Genomic DNA, 18,367 nt, shown 5'->3' with positions numbered 1-18,367 from the left:
GACCATTTCCCCCCTCCTCTCTCCCTCCCTTCCCTCCCCTCACCCTGACCATTTCCCCCCTGCTCGGGTCATGACCCAACTGTCAGCGCCTTGGGACGTCCTCCTGACGTGAAAGGCGCTCTATAAATGGAATCTTGTTGTTGTTGTTGTTGTTGTTGTTAAGTTAAAAATCTGGGCTGCCTTCAAATACTGTTTCACGGTACCAGATGAGGAACAAGCGAGAGTGCTCGTGTTTTATAGCCAGTGACCTGTGCTGATAAAGTGAACGTGTGGCCATGCGGTGAGAACAGCAACATCCTCAGCTGTGACTGATCCCAACTCCAACCCAACCCCACCTCCACCCCAACCCCACCCCAACCCCACCTCCACCCCAACTCCACCCCCAACCCACCCAACCAACCCCACCCCAATTCCACCCCAACCCAACCCCAACTCCACCCCCAACTCCAACCCAACCCCACCCCAACTCCACCCCAACCCCAACTCCACCCCAACCCAACCCCAACCCAACTCCACCCCAACCCCAACTCCACCCCAACCCCAACTCCACCCCAAGCGCCTCCACACACTCACTGTCTAAACCCACACCTCAACACTTTAGTGAAACGCGTTGAGGACGTCCCAAAGCGCTGACGTGAAAAGCGCTATATCAAATGCAAGGATTATTATTATTATTATTACTATTATTATTATTAATAATATTTAGCGCGGGTGCCGCGGACTAACGCCACTGGTGGAACATTTCCCAGCAAAAGAATTATCATCTCCGGACAAGACGAGGAGGGGGTGCGGGAGAGCAACTCGAACCGTTAGTGGAGCGCACTGATCAATTGCACTGTGTGAGCAGCGGATCCTCGACGCCTCTCGATGGGGCGCTCTACTTTTTTTTTTCGCCGAAGAAGACGGGAACGAACTGAAGGGGCGTCGGGGGTGGGGGGGACGGACACACAGCGCCCGCGGCGGCGCAGCGGAGACACGGCACCGGGAGCGGAGGGGAAGCCCCCGCGGGGGCCCGAGGAGCTGCTGCTGTGTACCCCAATGGCGGTGAGGAAGGGGCCGCCGCCACGTTACTGTGCCGACTGCCCGGGAGGGGGGGGGGTCACTGCACTAACACCAGCGGCCGGAGTGAGTGAGTGTGTGTGTGTGGGGGGGGGGTGTGGGGTGAGGGGGTGAGGGGGGGCAGTGCTCGCTGCCCTCTCACCGCACCGCACCGCACTGCACTGGGCTGTGGGGAGTTCGCTCATCGCTCTCACTCACCGCCCCGGTCCCGGCCATCTTTAGGGTCCTCCCGCTTTGGGTTAGTCACATTATTGGGATTATTTTACTCCCCGCCCCGCCCCAGTTTTTTCCCGCTCTTGCGCTATTTTAATCGCCACGAACGTAACCGCGTGGCCTCTGGGGGGTGGTGGGAGGGGGGGGTTTGATGCATCGGCTCAAGTGGAGCAATAATATTCCGGCTATTGACGTGGAAACCTAAAGTGTTCTGGGCACCGCAGACCAGACCAGACCAGACCGGGCGGGCGGGGGTTTGCCCACACAGCTGCCGGGAGTCGGGGCACAGCTGCTCACGTCTGAAACCCAAACCAGTTCCCCTTTCAGAGGCTGAGCTCCAGTGATCCTCTTCCCGCTGAACAGTCAGTCACACGATTCTGAATCGCTGCCTTATCGTTATTCTGATAACCAACTGGACTCCTCCATGTTAAACAGTTATTGCCTCCCCCCCCCCCCCCCCCCCCCCCGGAGCGGAAGGCGGTCAACTCCTTAGAGGGAGGAGTGGGGTTACCGAGGCGTCAGGTCCGAATCGCAGCCGTCCTTCCTTTCCCACCTCCGGTCCTGACCTCTTCCTCCACCTCTGCTGCATTGCCCCTCGGGACGTCCTCCCGACGTGAAAGGCGCTCTATAAATGGAATCTTGTTGTTGTTGTTGCCCCACTCCCACCGTACCTTACCCTGGATGCAGCCAAAACACTTGTCCATGCGTTCTTCACCTCCTGACTGGACTTCTCAAATGCCCTCTTTACTGGTCTTCCCAGCTCCACCGTGCACAGGATCCAACTGGTCCAAATTTCCACTGCCCACATGCTCGCCCATACTAAACTCCGTCCCCCCATCACACCAGCTCTAGCCAGGCTCCACGGGACTCCTGTCATCGAATGGGTCGATTTCAATAGCCTCTCATTCGTTTTTAAAACCTTTCATGCCCTACCTCTCTGACCTGCGTAACCCACAACCCGCTGCCTCCGCTTGACTGGCTCCATCCTTCTGTATGTTCCTCGTGCCCTCCGTTCTACCATTAGTGGCCAAGCCTTCAACCACTACACCCCCAAATTCTGGAATACTCTTCCTCTATCCCTCGACTTGCCCCTTCCCCATCTTCAAGTTGCACCTGAAGACATTCCTATTCGACCGTCAGATTGTGGCTTCTCGGACCATGAGACCGTGAAGCCACGTGAGATTAAGCAATAACAAAGCTGTAATGCTCTTATTGATGGTACATTCTGTGCCTACCGTGGTCACCATGGGGGAATCGGAGTTCAATCCCAGAGAGTGAGCCTGAGAAATGGGAACCACATCCAAGGAAGGCAGCAGGTGCACAAATTACTGTCTCTTGGCTCAGGGAGGTAGTGACCAAAACTTCAAAAAATATTAAGGCACAGGTTGCTTGAGGACCCCAGAGCGTGTGCTGGAATTTACTCATCTAAAATCACATAGCTTGCCATTGAAACACTGTCTAGCAAGCTTCCCGTCTCTTGTCCAGCTAGGATCATTCTATCTATTAGGTCTTTGACTTGTAGGGTTAACAGGAGCCGAATGGGAAGTGAGTTATTTATCATTTACCAAAGCTTTACCAAGCTCACTATCTTAATAGATTCTGCTGTAACTTGTAAAAAAAAATTACTATGGTATACATTCTCCACTTTCAAACGTGATTTACAAGCAACTTATCAATATGCTGCTTCTGGGAATGGGATGGTTTTCTAACCTCTGAATGGAAAAAATAATTCTGAATAAATTCCAGGAGCATTTTCAACAAACACAATTTTTCTTGATGATTTGAACTTGCTTGTTACAGGATTTGTTAGTAGTGTTAAAAATAATTATGAATGCTTTATTTAGTGGTTGTTAGTATAGTTAGTTTGTGGCTGCAACTTCTGCTCTAATAATTTGGGAGGATCCATGTTGTATGGTGAACTGAAATTGATGTAATTATTTGAAACTTGTGAAGAATCAAGTGGTAAAGCACCAAATTAATAGTGAGAAAGGGATAGTGTAGGAAATTTTGCTAAATGACTTATTGCTTTTGAGAAACAAAATACAGTAATAATTAAAATATATCAAGTAGGCGTTCAAAGGAAACTGAAAATGAATGTAATACGTTGAGAGATGTGGATAAATAATACTAATCCTTATTTTCACATTGGTAGAATGTCTCAAAGCGCATCACAGGATATATTGTATATATTGTGAGCAAACACGGCAGCCAATTTGCTCACAGTTTTGTGCCACGAACAGCCATGAAAGTAATGATCTAATTTTATCTGGGGGATTGTTACAGGAGCCGAGGCCTAGTTGGGTATAAAAAGCACAGCCAGGTGAGGAGCCACTCAGACAGGAGCGGAGTCAGGAGAGCGCGGGGAGGGTAAGTGAGAGGGATGGGCGCGATTCACAAAGTGACGTCGGCGTGACATCAGTTAAAAAACATCCCGCATTCCCACCCGCACCAAACTCTGTTCCCCGATCACCCCAGTCCTTGCCAGACTGCACTGGCTGCCTGTCCCAGAGAGGATCGACCAAGATCCTCACCCTTGTCTTCAAATCCCTCCACTCCTCTGCATCCCCCTACCTCTCTGACCTCCTCTCTCCTCAAAACAGTACCCGTCACCTTCAATCCTCCGGGTCTGGCCTCTTCCTTGTCCCCCGAGTCCTCCACTCCACCCTCGGCGGCCGTGCCTTCAGCCACTATGTCCCAAGGCTCTGGAATTCCCTTCCTCACTCCCTTCACCTCACTCCCTCTCTTCCTATTTTCAGGTCCCTGCTGAAAAACTTTCTCTTCGACTGCGCCTTTGGTCACCTTCCTCCCCATTCCCCTGGCTCGGCCCCGGCATCCGTTACTGTGAAGCGCTCTGAGACAACGTCCGGCGTGGAGGGCGCTATATAAATCCAAGTTGTTGTTGTCAGCCAGGACCCCAAGAGAAACTTCATTCTCTTTTCAAATAGTGCCATGGGATCTTTAACGCCCACTTGAAAAGGTAGACAGGACCTCAATTTAACACCTCAATCAAAGGAGAGTAGATTCAATAATGCAACACATCTTCTGCACTGCATAGGCTTATGGTTTCTAAGTCCAAACGTGAGGCTTGAACCTTTTGACTCCGAGGCAAGAGTGCAACCAACTGAGCCAAGGTAATAAACACATAAAACAAATGATTCAAAAAGATAATTAAGAAAGAATGCAAGAAGAGAATAATTTACATCAATGAGATCAGGTGAAAGGCTATTGTGCACACATTTATTTTTATTAAACAGACCTATTAAGTGAATTTGGAGAAAGATTGAAGGTGCCAGGGGAACAGAATGTGATTGAAAAATAGATGTTACAAAAACAAACTAACAAAATAAACTGGCATTTTAACCTATGGTGGTGGGATAATGATGTGAAAATAATTCTGAGTCAGAAGATTGATTATATTTAGTCATCACCAACTATGTTGTGTAAGGTAGATTTTAGATGTTGATGCCCCTTACGCTTCTGCTTGAGGTCCTGGTGATGTGATTTTGGACTGGTTTAACCCAGTTACCAGCAAAGACATACAATGCTTCCCAACTAATTCAGTGATCACATCAGAGAGGCTATCGAAATCGAACAATATATTAAAATAAAATATCATCCTTGTTTTGTTGAGGATATTCACCTAAGATTGAAGTTGCAGCTGAAAACATGATGCATGTATTAAACTACTGAATTCCTGCAAAATCACAAGCTTGTGTCTTCTGACTTTGTAAATGTTGTGAACGTTCAACTGTTTTTTAACCATCTACTGTGCAGAAAAGAAAACACAGCTACGATACAGGTACATGAAGATGAGTGCTAATTAAAGAGGAATGTTCATATCCTTGAATTGCATGACATTTTCAGTCAATCTTTGCAGAGATGTTGGGGGAAACAAAATATATAATTTCTCAGCAATGATTTACATTAGCTATTTGTAAACCTACAATATTATGTGGTTTATTATCTCTACTAATAAAGACAAAATGTCTGTATCTGTGTGCCTATCTGTGTGTCTGTTTGTGTGTCAGTGTATCTGTCAATTATGCAATAACTGATTGACGTAAAGACATGATTTATACTTCATCGGTAAGGTCTTGCAACTGGCAGTGTCATAATAATAATAATCCTTGCATTTGATATAGCGCTTTTCACGTCGGGAGGATGTCCCAAAGCGCTTCACAGAACACACTGTAAAGTGAATTGACTGTATATTTGTGGGCAAACGCGGCAGCCAATTGCGCACAGCAATGTCCCACAAACAGTCGTAGATTGAATATGACCAATTAATTAGTGTTTTTTGTTTTGGAGGGATTATTATTAGGCGTGTGGAGTAAGGAAACTTGCCCAAGGTTTCGCCCTGCCTGGAATTGAACTCAGGTCTCTCGCTTGCAAAGCGAGTGCTCTAACCACTGAGCTACAGGACTCCACGATTTTTTTGGGGGGGATCTCCTATCGTTAATGAGCAATATTAAAAAGTGCTTTAATTAAGCCCCAAAACATGATGTATGCATCGTATTCTGCAACTATGTAGCAACAGAGGAAAGCACACACTGTTCAGAGAGATACATCTATATTCTGCAACAAATATATGGCACTTTTTTCTTCTTGCCGTGGGAGCTAGAGTACCAAGCAGCGGGAACAAAATGAAGAACACAGACGAAAGCTAAGCCATGGTAATAACAACAACAAAATTACATTTTCAAAGCGCCAATTCCTGCCACTGAGTCCTCCAAAAAGGAGTCCTCTTACAGGAGTCCTCCCAGATGAGTATAGATGAAGATGAAATGTCTGTCTGTGTGTTTGTCTGAGTGTCAATCTACATATCATATTGGATCCTTTGGTTGCAAGAGTAGCTGCAATGGGCACAGCTAGTACTCCATGAAGCGGGGACGACTGAGAAACAGTTTCAACCATCCACCACTTTTTGAGTTCCTGATCTAAGTGAAGCCATATTCAACCACTTCCTCTTCTCATCTTCATCCCCTCCCACATCCCCCTCCCCAATCATTTTCCATTCCTGGAAAAAAACCTTTCTATTCTTTTCCAAGGTGTTAGAACACATTGTCACTTATCTTCGCTCCAACCTTTCCCTCAACTTCCTGCTCGAGCCATCAGTCTCTTTTCTGCACCACCCACAGCACTGAGTCAGCCCTAATCAAAGTTAACAATGATATCCTCTCTCTCTCCTTCTGCAATGAGGGCTGCCTCAGCCTTCTTATCTTCGTTGACCTCTCAGCTGCTTTTAATTCTATTGACCAATCCATCCTCCACAACTTTCCACTCACTTCTCCACTTTCATCTATCTCTGAGATCAGTCACTGGGGGCAGGGAATCATCCCACTTAGCTCCCGTTAAACCTGCAAGCCAAAGCCCTAACAGGTAGGGTGGTCCCAGCTAGACAAGTAGTGGGAAAGCTTGCTGAACAGCAATATCAATGGCAAGCTATGGGGTTTTAGCTGGTTAGACTCCAGCAGTTATCCCAACGTAGACTCTGTACTCCCCAAACTCTTGCCAACTGGCACTTAACACTTTCTGGAATTAGGTAAGCAGGATGCATCCCTCAAGGGAGAGAGTGCATATTCTTCCAACAATCTATATCTGGGATTTCCATGTGTTAACTTCCACATATATGCAGTTAACAACAAGTCTACTTTTTCACTTCTACGCTTGATTCCAGGTCCACAGATATTCCACCTGCCTACCTGTCAGACATCAAGAGCTGCATGAGCCTCAATTTTGTGCAGCTCAATATGGGGATATCATGGTAACCATCCTACTTTGGTCGTGCCAACACCTCATATTTGATTCCTCAATCCGACTCCTTGGTCCAGGGCCTTACATAAATTCAAATTGTTCTTGTCTTTAAGTACCATCTAAAAACCTACATCTTGGACCTACAGTTACCTCCCCCTTTCCCCTTGCTCAAAGTCCACCATCAGCGCCGTGACTTCAGCGAACGTGAAGGGCACTGCATGAATACAAATTGTTGTTGAGATGTTAGGAGCAGAGCCTGCTCTTCCACACAAGAAGCACTGCAGAAGAGTTGCTCTTGAGTACCTCCTTGTGGCTTACTTTGGAATCCATTGGAAGAAGCCTGTCACCAGGTTTCCTGTTCAACCTTTCTGCCAGGGCAGTGAGCTGTTTGATGGGACCATAAAAAAAAAGAGAAATTATGATGTTTCAAAAATAAATTGATAAAATATTTCCGCGGTGATCAGGACAACAGTAACAAAGTTATGTCACAAACTCATTTCAAATCATTGGTTTTGTTTAAATACTTACTCTAATCTTCAAAGAACAAAAACATTCTTTGGACACTTTGATGGTCACAAGTCATGACCAGCAGTTCAGTCTTCTAACTGTGCCCCCTGGTAATGCTAACTCATAATCGTCTCATGAAGCAATCACTTGTGATTTAACCAGTCATCATTACTTGTGGAGAAATTATTAAATCCCATTACTGCTCTTGATGTGTTCTCTGCGTGACCAGCATATATTATATAAAAAAACAAACGGAGAGTGATTTCAAAGCTGTAATTTAATGTGTTGGTTCATTTGATGGGTTAAAGATGGTTAAGCTTCACCCTCTATAAGTTTCTGATGTCACCTGAAATCCTGGATAGTCCTTCACTGTAATGAAGGAACGGTAATAATTATTATTACTTTTGTTTTATTTGGGTGTATACATTCTACAACATCATTGAAACAGTTTAAATATATTTCACCTTTAAATCGATCGACTTAATTAAAGGAAACCCTGTATGCGATTTGCTTCTTACACTGCAGGATTGCCATTCTGTCGTTTTATTCCTCTGCCTCTCTGAAAGGTGAATATTGCTCTCAATACGTCTGCTTTGCATTGGCAGAGTTACGAGTATGTATGTCGGTGCACCTAACTTTATCAGTGCTTTTCTAATGAATACTCTTGACCAACAGGACGTTGGACAGCATTCCTTTCCAGCCCCCCCCACCCACTAAAAAAAAACTCTATACCCCAAATGCGGTTTAAAACGAACTGCACATCCTGCAATAATTTATTTGCAATAGTTTTTTTTTGTTTCCTGAATGCCCTGAGTGCAGCGGAACACATACAAACTCCCCCCCACACACACACACGCCGCTGCCGGGCTCAACGCTGTCCTGGCGCACAGCGGGTCCTCTCTGCGCCGAGCGCCCACTGCTCACCGTCCTCGCCGATTGGCTGCAGTGCCCCACGCCCGGCTCTTCCGATTGGCCGGACCCGGACCCCGACCGGCTCTCCATTGGCCGCCGCCTCCTCTCTCTCCAGCCATTGGCCAGATGGAGAGCACGGTCCTCGGCGCCGATTGGCTGCCCGTCGTGCCTGGCTCCCGATTGGTCAGCGCTCCGCAGGTGCCCGGGCCGCCCCCTCCCCGCTCGCTCCTGCAAGTAAGTGGTGAGTGTGTGCCGCCGGCGCGGGGACTGCAGCTGCCGAGCACCGAGAGCCGAGGAGGGCACAGAGGGTCTCAGTCGTTATCACTCCACACGTTTTTTTTTCCTTACCTCCCCCCCCGTGGACTATCAGCCGCTGCCGCCGCCAACGAAGGCTGGTCAGGTCAGTCCGCTGAGCTGCCGCTCGTGCCATCCAACATGGACTGATCTGCACTTCAGCAAACGCGGAGCCACAGAGAGAGAGAGAGAGAGAGAGAGAGGGGTGGGGGGGGATGTCAGTGCATCAACATGACCTGAATGCGGAGATGCTGGGAGGCGGGAGAGGTGCGAAGAGCCACAGGCAAAATGTTCCTTCTTTGGTGAAACCCCCCACACACACACCAGTATGAGTACTGATGTTAGTATATGACTGAAGAACAAGCTGACCGGGAACATGGATGATAAATCCAACAAACTGCTCCTCGTCCTTGTTTTAGCCGTCCTGTTCATTATGATCATCTCTCAGTACATCTGCCCAGGTACCAGCTCGTGCCAAATCCGAGGGGGAGGAGCGCAGAGGCTGAGGGGGGACAAGGCACCGGGTTCAGTGCTGTCACAGCGGGATTCCTACAGAGATGAGGATGACAACCCGGCTAAGTTCACGGCGAAATTCAACTTCACCGACGGAGACCTCCGGCGGTACGTGAGATTTAACATCAAGGGAAACGACGTGATTGTGTTCCTGCACATCCAGAAAACCGGAGGCACCACGTTCGGGAGGCACTTGGTGAGAAACATCCAACTGGAGCAGCCCTGCGACTGTCAACCGGGACAGAAGAAGTGCACCTGCCACCGGCCCGGCAAGAAGGAGACCTGGCTCTTCTCCAGGTTTTCCACGGGCTGGAGCTGCGGGCTGCACGCAGACTGGACTGAGCTGATCAACTGCGTGCCAGCGGTCATGGACAAGAAAGAGGTACAAAAGTCTCACAGGTGAGTGTGTGTGGGGGTGTGGGGGTGGGGGGGGAATCAGTAACAGACGTCGAAAAAATCCCTGTCACTTATCACTTCAAGTGTTCACCATCAGCTCGTTCTGGCCAGAAAGGCGCAGGAATATCTAACCTTTTTTTTATATAAAAAAAGGAATAAACGTCGCCTTTGATTCAGTGGAAAACGTATACGCGTCTTTACACGTTCAACCCCCCCCCCCCCCCCCCAAAAAAAAAAACAACAACACTTCTCTGTAGATGTAAACGCTCAGCACTTGCACTGTCTGGGACAGCGGAGGTTAGAGGATTGTGTTTGTCAGAAGTATATCTGTACTTGTCAAGTGAGCAAAGAGAGATGTTAAGGCAACATACCGTCTCTTCCCCCCAGTTCTGTTTATCTGATCCACGATCTTTATCTTTATTCCGTTATATCCAATCTGCAAACTCAAATGTTTCAAGGTTGACTGTCTCACATCTGTATCTTAGATGATGAGGAGAGCAGTGGGATGTCGCAGGACATGATTTCGTAAAGGTTAGTAGAAATAGCAAACAGCCAACAACACAAGCAAAATACTTGAAGCAATGGAAATGCCGAATTCAGGATGGCAGGGGACACAGCAAACCTTTAACATTATCACGAAAACCGACGTTGAATCAAGGTTCAAATTGACTGTCACAAGTTCAATATTAGTCGTCTCAATGACAGGATACCAACACTATGTTTTTTTTTGTTAGTGTTGCCACTTCCAAGTGACCGTTTTCATCAGAAGATGAAATTCGGATCTGAGCAGACGCGTGACCCGAAATGATTTTGATGTCCCTCTCAACTTTGTTGTGGATTTGCACAGTGCATAAAGCGTGAGATGTTGCCCGCGGTGTAAGTAGAATCAATCGGCAAAGGAAGAAGTTTATATTGCAAGCACAATCGCCATGCTTTTGTAAATGTGCGATTGTTTTTGTGGTGTCTTTGGGGAGAAGCATTACCAGTCAGGCTTTGTAAAGAACGTGACCAGCGTTCAGCAATGCAGCTGAAATCTGACTGCCAGCTTCAGGGGCATCAGATTCTGCATGTGGGAGCGCTGGCCACATGGGGTAAGTTGCAATCAAACGTAAATGTCTAATGCATCGGCTTTTGTGCGGTACGTTTTATATAATATAATTTGCAGACCGCTGTTTACGCGTCTTGCACAGCACACGGAAGGATTTCAATCACTTAGTTCCCAAACAGTTCAGCGCATTTCCTCCCAACGATTGGAAATTAATCTGCGTTGAAGATTGAATTATCTCAGAGGGTCTCAGCTTTTGGAGGTCCTCCCGACTGCACTAACTTTTTGCTTCTGTTCTTCAATGCGATGGGCATTGGAGCAAAATGTTGTCTCTGCGACGGTAGGTTTACTGTGCCCTTAATGTCGGTGTATTGGAATTAACTCTCTGAAGTTTTGTCAGGTTCAATGAAACAAAGGAATCAAATCTCATCATAAGCAAAATCCGAAGGGGGAAACATTCCCCTAACAAGGAATCCTAGATATGTATGTGTAATTTTTTTTCACAGAACCAGACCCTGGCACCTACAGAACTAAATTTCCCCAAATGGATCGTCCTTCATCAGTTTTTATGTTTAACAGAGCTATCCGGGCACATCGTTCATATGTGTTGCCATTTGATTAAAAGAGATTCTGCCCATTCCCTAAATCCAGACTCTCTAGATTTGATAATACAAATGTTAGGTTCAAAGGCGCACTATTCTTCTCTGAACAAAATTATACATTTAAAAGTAATACAGTATTTCTACGCGAAAACACACACACACACACACACCCCAAGCAAGGCAGAAATCCTGTGCCGCAAGTCCAATTTGTAAGCATCCCATCAATTGGTAATATCGTAATCCACCATCATTTCACCAATAGTTTAAGATAATATATTTCAACCTTTTCAGATGTGTCCATATTATGGCATTGTGATGGGTTCAGTTCCAAATGGCATTTTGTAACTTTATTTAAAGGTAGCTGGTCACCTTTCGTGGGAATTGTCAGCAATTATTCGGGATCATTTTAACGGTGTAATAACTGTAGAAAAACTTTTTCTGTGATGGTCACATCTTTGAAAATGTCTAGCTATCCCATAGGTGGATAAATTGCAGTCAAATTTATCACTTTCACTTACCCTATGATATTTGAATAAATCACTGTTTTACAGGAATTTCTCATTTGTAATCCTGATGCAAAATGCCTTTTTAAAAACAGAAACATTCTGCAGCATTAATTATTAAGTGTATCTATTTTATGTGGGTATTTGAGAGGTGCACACGTCTTGCCGTTTACTTTTTAACGGAAGGTAGTATTATAATGTACTTAAGGTGATGATATGATTGTATTTCAGTACTGGTCCTGTATAATGCTTCATCAATGTCAGATTCCGAACACTGCAAATCACAACTATCGGAGAACCGAATATCTTGTACCAACACTACATGAATTTTAACATTTTGTCCAATTAAATAATTATAATGTACTAGATTCAGAATTGTTCAGAAAAAGCATTTTTCAGATGCATAAATACTCTTTCAGATTCACTGCACATCTATTGCATCAGCATATACAGTACTTGAACAAAAGGTTTTATTTGTTATCAGGAATTCATTTTTAGTTTTTATTGTATTGATTACTGCAGGGTGCATGGAATACACATAGAATAAAGGAGTCATCTCTCATTATGGCCCATACAGTTCTGGTGCTTAAAATATCCCAACTAAGGCGAATAATAAATCTATTCTTATTGCCCAAATGTACTCAGAAGTCTTGTAAAATATTCTTTAGTTAGTCAGCATGTCTTTTCAAGATTACTTTACTGTATCACTCTATTAGTTTTTTGTTGCGTTTTATTATTTTTTAAATATTTTTATAAATAATTTTTTAAATAAATTTTTAATTTTTTTAAATACATGATTTTTCTTATTATTTTAACATATTTCAGCATTTGTTGATTTTGATCTAAAAATGATATAAAATGTGCTTGGGCTGGGGATCATGGCGAAGAGGCGGCAGCTAACGCAGTCGGTTTCCATACAAAACCATGGAGGAGCTGCTGTACTTTACTAAAGGCAGGCAGTGAGGACTGGCACAGCAACACAGAAAGACTGGCCTTACAGTCCAGGGAAATCCAGGCCAAGTAATTGTGAGCACTGCACTCAGCTGCATCAGTAGCATCCCCAAGAACACAGGAGCAAAATCCCTTGGGGAGGACTATTTGGGAAGGTCCATGGAAGATGTTAAGATGGGATATAAGGGCCCCTTGATGAACATGCAAAGTTGAATCCAGTGAGTAGAATGTGCAATATTCTTTTTAGTGATGCTCCCAAACGTTTGGTGCAGTGTTTTTTCGTTATCAAAAAGATAATTGTTGCTCCAAAATATGGCTGATTATCAGTATTTCCCTCATATCCCCAAAGCCAACTGATTACAATATGAAATAGTTCTCAAAATAATTTCTAAATTCTACGGGGTGAAATTAGATGTTTTTCAAAACAATTGATTTCAGCTTGACTCAGAACACAGCACTAGGCTCAAAGTATTGGTTCAAGCCACACAATGGGACGTTAAGTTCACAAAATAGGCCAACACGCCAATATAGTAGGGCATTATTGGTGATCATAAGATTAGTCTGGATGAAGAAGGTTCTTCGGCCCATCTAATTTTAACCTTTCAGAATACCCACCCCCTTCCGCATCACTGCATCAAGCTGCTTTTTAAATGAATCATGAACCTTTCCTAACAAGCTGTTCCAGTTGTTGATTTCCATCTGCGTAAAGAAAAAAACTTCTTAATATCTGTCCTCAAATGGCTCTTTATAACCCTAGACCTTTATACTCTTCTACTGTCTTGATGAATCTTGAGGCACTTTTTCAATCCCATTTATACGCCTATCGTCCTCTCTCAAAACTGAACTCAACTAGGTTGTCTAATTGTTGCGCATAGCTCATTCTTCTTGTTGCTCTTCTTTGCACCCCTCTCGGTACTGAGCAGCCTCCTTTTGTTGCTGTGACCACAACTATATCAGTATTAAAGGTGCAGTCTGAACTGAATACTGTGCAGCCTGAGTATGATGTCTGGGGATTTTAACTCAACTGATTTAGCAATATATTGTAGCATTCTGTTTGCCTTGCCTATTGCTGCCTCACACTGTTTTGACATTGTGAGCAACAATCACCTATCACTGCTATTTCTCTTTCAGCTTCCCCCTTGACTAGTTCAATCCCATCCATGGAATAATTGTGTTTCCTATTTTTCGATCCTATATGTGATATCTTGCATTTATCAGTATTAAACTTCATTTGCCAGTTATCAGCCCATGTGCACACTATGTCAAGCTCTCTTTGTAGGATCTTTGTTGCCTAATCTGATGGTGTCATCTGCAAATTTAACTATCTTACACTAGGTCTGTGAATCCAGGTCATTAATATATGAGGAATAGGAGGGGTGCCAGTACAGACCCGAAGGCACCTTCTTAGTATCTCTCCCCATTTTGACCTAGCTCTCCTTACAAAGATCCTTACAAAAAGCCCATGTCTTGCTCTTGATATTCAGTAACCACTGTTTGTGTCTTCATTCAAATGAATCTCATCCTGTCCAGCTCTCTGTCCAATCCCTAGCTCCTAACCTTCAACATGAAAAGTTGAACCAACCCTATAAAAACACCTGTGAATAGGAGCAGTTCTGAAAACTGCTTAATAATAATAATAATAATAATCCTTGCATTTGATATAGCGCTTTTCACGTCAGGAGGACGTCCCAAAGCGCTTCACAGAACACACTGTAAAGTGAATTGACTGTATATTTGTGGGCGAACGCGGCAGCCAATTGCGCACAGCAATGTCCCACAAACAGTCGTAGATTGAAAATGACCAATTTTTTTTTATTATTATTTTTGGTTTTGGAGGGATTATTATTAGGCATGTGGAGTAAGGAAACTTGCCCAAAGTTTCGCCCTGCCTGGAATTGAACTCAGGTCTCTCGCTTGCAAAGCGAGTGTTTTAACCACTGAGCTACAGGACTCCACAATTCTGTAATGATCGATCAGCCTGCTGCCAAAATGTATTTCCTCAGAGCTATTACATTTAAGGATGAACAAGTTTTATGAAAACACACAAGTCTAGAGAGTTGTGTGAAATCATATTTTCTTCAATGCCTTTTTGTTGCGCTTCATAGTAGCACTGTTTTAGCCTGCTAAATGATGTCCTTGTAACTTAGTTGGCGTGGCCAATGAGTATTCCCTTGGCATCTGGCCTAAATGACTCTGTCGACAGCTTGATCAGTTTTGACACGGATTGTGACAATAGATTCTAATCATTAGTGTTTCTGAAACCAGTCCTGTCTGGGTAATGTGTAGATGTCAGAATCATCCTGAGGATCAACTTCAAGGAGAACCAGTAGAACAGGTAAAGGGCTTCATGTGCTTCAGCCCTTGGATCTCTCCTGATGCTCAGATTAATGTGGAGAACCAGGCAAATATCCAGAAGGTTAACAAGGCGTCTGGATTCCTCACTTGAACCATATCAACCCACAAGCAGATAACTATAGTAGTTAGACCAAGTTCAGGATGTTTAAACATATCATGCTGTGATTGTGTTCAGGTGGAAGTCTTCTATGTCAGGCATGCTGATGTGTGTTTCAGTGAAGTGATTGTGATGAATCTGAGCATCAGACCTGCTTCACTGTGCATCTTTCGCAAGTCAGTGCCAATGATGAAAGAGTGTTATTGCTATGAATGCTTCATAAATATTTTTTTCTTACCTGTGTCTAAACATTTGATTCAATGATATAAATCTTATCAAAATACATCACCATGTGTATAGTATCATTGTGAAAAAATGTTGTGTTGCTTTTCTCACTACCAAACAGCAAAACAGGTTGATAAACAATTCCTAAAAACTAATGTCACTTCAATACAAAATCAGACCGTTATGGTCTGATTGCTGTCTAAGAGATATATCATACATCAAATCGCATGGTATTCAATGGAGGAGGCTCTTCAAGATTCAGTCTTGAATCCATATGACCTAGAGTGCTGTTAACTGCATTTGATGCCACTGGAAGCCTAAATAATCTTTTGGATAAAGCAAACAGTTATATTATCTGTCAACTAAAATAGACATTGGTTGTAAAAATTGACTGTTCGAGCACAGAAAATTACAAATCATTCGTATCATTATCAGTAATGAGATAGAAATTTATTTTGCAATTTACAAGCACCTAATTGTAGTTTAGTTGTATGCAGCATAATATTTTTATGTTTTTAATTTTTTTAAATCCATGTATTATAAGTTGCTATTGGGATTCTGCCATACAATACATTACATGAAAAGAACAATTTCTATTTATCTGTCAATGCTATTAGCATATTTATCATTAAATGTGCATATATGTTGGCCAAAGTTTAAGATTAATATGTTTCCTGATTTAAAAACAATCAGATATTATTAATAGTTAATGAACATTAGAACTAATTGATGTTCTGAGAAGTACTTATCATTAAACCTCATCTCTCTAGGCGCCATGAATGTCAATCCACATTGGGTTACAAGCATGTGTCATATCTATTTTTCTCAATCTACTTTTTCCCCTCTCCCCTCTTACAACAACAACAAGATTCCATTTATAAAGCGCCTTTCACGTCAGGAGGACGTCCCAAGGCGCTGCACAGTTGGGTCATGACCCGAGCAGGGGGGAAATGGTCAGGGTGAGGGGAGGGAAGGGAGGGAATGAGGAGGGGGGAAATGGTCAGGGTGAGGGGAGGGAAGGGAGGGAGCGAGGAGGGGGAAGAGAGACGAGAGGGGAGCTGAAGGCACGGTCAAAGAGAAAGGTTTTGAGACCGGCCTTGAAGGAGGAAAGGGAGGAAGCAAGGCGAAGGCACTGGGGGATGGAGTTCCAGAGCCGAGGAGCTCTTAGGAGCTTTACAACTTACAGTAATTAAATCATAGGATTTAATTGCCAAAATCTATGTAATTTTGATACTTTACCAGATCCTTTCCTGTATGTTGTCTTATTGGTATATATTTTTGAATGGTTTAACTGCACACTTGCTCCAATGTAATTGCTGGTGATGTCTTATCTTTCCCTTCATCTGAGTGCTGATGGGGTGATCAATATTATGCAAATATTTGTTTGTTTTTGATAAAGTATTCTTTCCATTGTTGATACAATAGATATTTTTCCATTCAGTTGTAGCATACATGTAGCAAGTTGGGAAATTTTAAGCAACTAAATAGCTAAACAAATATCTGTTTTGGTTAGTACATAAAATAAAACAAATTTTGCAAAGTATTTCTGATTTTTTAGTTCATATTTAATGAAAGTGTCAGCCTGGCTCAGTTGGTAACACTCTCACCTCTTCATCAGAAGGTTATGGATGACCACTCTATCCTTCTCCATTGCCCCTTCTCTCATCTCAACCTTCATGATTCTGTCCTTGACTGGTTCATATCCTACCCTTCACACTGTCTCCACAAATGACTTCTCCTGCAGCCTTCGCACCATCTTGCACCATCTCTGTCCTCAGTCCTCTTCAAACTATACATGCTCCCTCTTGGTAACATCATCTGCAGACATGGGGCCAACTTCCATATGTATGCGAATGACACACAACTCTATCTCTCTGCCTCCACCCTTGACTCCAGGACCACTGCTGTCCTGACAGAATGTCTGTCAGACATTAAGTCCTGGATGAGAACTAACTTTCTACAGTTGAACATCAACAAGACCGAGGCCCTCCTGATTGGCTCCCGTCAGCGCCTCCTCACCTCAAACACTGACAGCATCACCATCCATGGTTGCACACTCCACCTTGCTAAGCCAGTCCGGAACCTTAGCATCTTGTTTGACCCTCAACTGTCCTTTTTACCCCACATCTGTGCCATGACCCACTCTGCCTTCCTCCATCTCCGCAACATCGCCCGGCTCTGCCACTGCCTCTCCCCTCAGGTCGCTGAAACCATTGTTTATGCAGTTTTCACATCTAGGCTCAACTGCACCAACTCTCTGCTTGTCAGCCTCCCATCTCTTCCCTCCACAAGCTGCAGATCATCCAGAACTCTGTCCTCATGTCCTCTCCTGCACCAGGCTCTGGGTCCTTACCACCCCCACCCTTGCCCAGTTCCACTGATTCCCCATCCTCCAGAGGATAGAGTTCAAAATCCTCATCCTCGCCTTCAAAGCCTTCCATGGCCTTGCTCCTCCCTACCACTGTGACCTGCATAGGCCATATTAATCTGTCCGCTCCCTCTGTTTAACAGGCTCCGGCCTGCTCCACATCCTCCCTCACCCAGCCTGCCCCACCAACGGTGGTCAGACCATCAGCCTTTCTGCCCCCACCCTATGGAACTCCATCCAACAGTCCCTTCACCTCACTTCTTCCATTGCCTTCTCAAGACCCTCTTTGACCATGCCTTCAGCCACCCTCCTATCCTCCCTGGCCTCCACCCCTCCTGATCCCAACCCCATGCTCAATCAAAATCCCTAACTGTCCATCACCTTGGGACATCCTCCCAACGTGAAAGGCTCCATACAAATATAATTTGTTATTGTTATTGTTGTTCATGTCCCATATTGGGACTTTGATCTCACAGTCTAGGTTGACACTCCACTGCAGTGCTGTAGTGTTGTATTGTCAGAGGTGCTCACCTTGGATGAGACTACCGAAGTCCTGTCTGTCTGATCAAGTGG

General features: G+C 44.5%; 2 protein-coding genes and 1 long non-coding RNA gene across 4 annotated transcripts in view; 2 read left to right on the top strand and 1 right to left on the bottom strand.

The window, feature by feature from the left end:
* Positions 1 to 1,328, bottom strand: part of uggt2 (UDP-glucose glycoprotein glucosyltransferase 2) — a 130,949-nt gene extending 129,621 nt beyond the window's left edge. Inside the window, exon 1 of one of the 2 annotated variants that reach the window (XM_042334144.1) lies at positions 1,258 to 1,328. In XM_042334144.1, coding sequence (XP_042190078.1) covers positions 1,258 to 1,275 — 18 coding nt within the window. In that variant the 5' untranslated portion in view covers positions 1,276 to 1,328. The remainder of the gene's footprint in view (positions 1 to 1,257) is intronic. The other variant, XM_042334143.1, reaches the window with a different exon arrangement.
* Positions 962 to 4,059, top strand: LOC121848878. Its single transcript, XR_006085006.1, has 3 exons — positions 962 to 1,044; positions 3,556 to 3,639; positions 4,029 to 4,059. It is a non-coding gene; the product is annotated as an uncharacterized LOC121848878 (long non-coding RNA).
* A 5,056-nt stretch (positions 4,060 to 9,115) lies between these two features.
* hs6st3b (heparan sulfate 6-O-sulfotransferase 3b) overlaps positions 9,116 to 18,367 on the top strand; it is a 335,171-nt gene continuing 325,919 nt past the window's right edge. The window contains exon 1 of the mRNA XM_042334743.1: positions 9,116 to 9,651. Coding sequence (XP_042190677.1) covers positions 9,116 to 9,651 — 536 coding nt within the window. The remainder of the gene's footprint in view (positions 9,652 to 18,367) is intronic.

Source organism: Callorhinchus milii, unplaced genomic scaffold, assembly GCF_018977255.1.
Source record: "Callorhinchus milii isolate IMCB2004 unplaced genomic scaffold, IMCB_Cmil_1.0 Scaffold4, whole genome shotgun sequence".
NCBI lineage: Eukaryota > Metazoa > Chordata > Chondrichthyes > Chimaeriformes > Callorhinchidae > Callorhinchus > Callorhinchus milii.
This window is presented reverse-complemented; position numbering and strand designations above follow the sequence as displayed.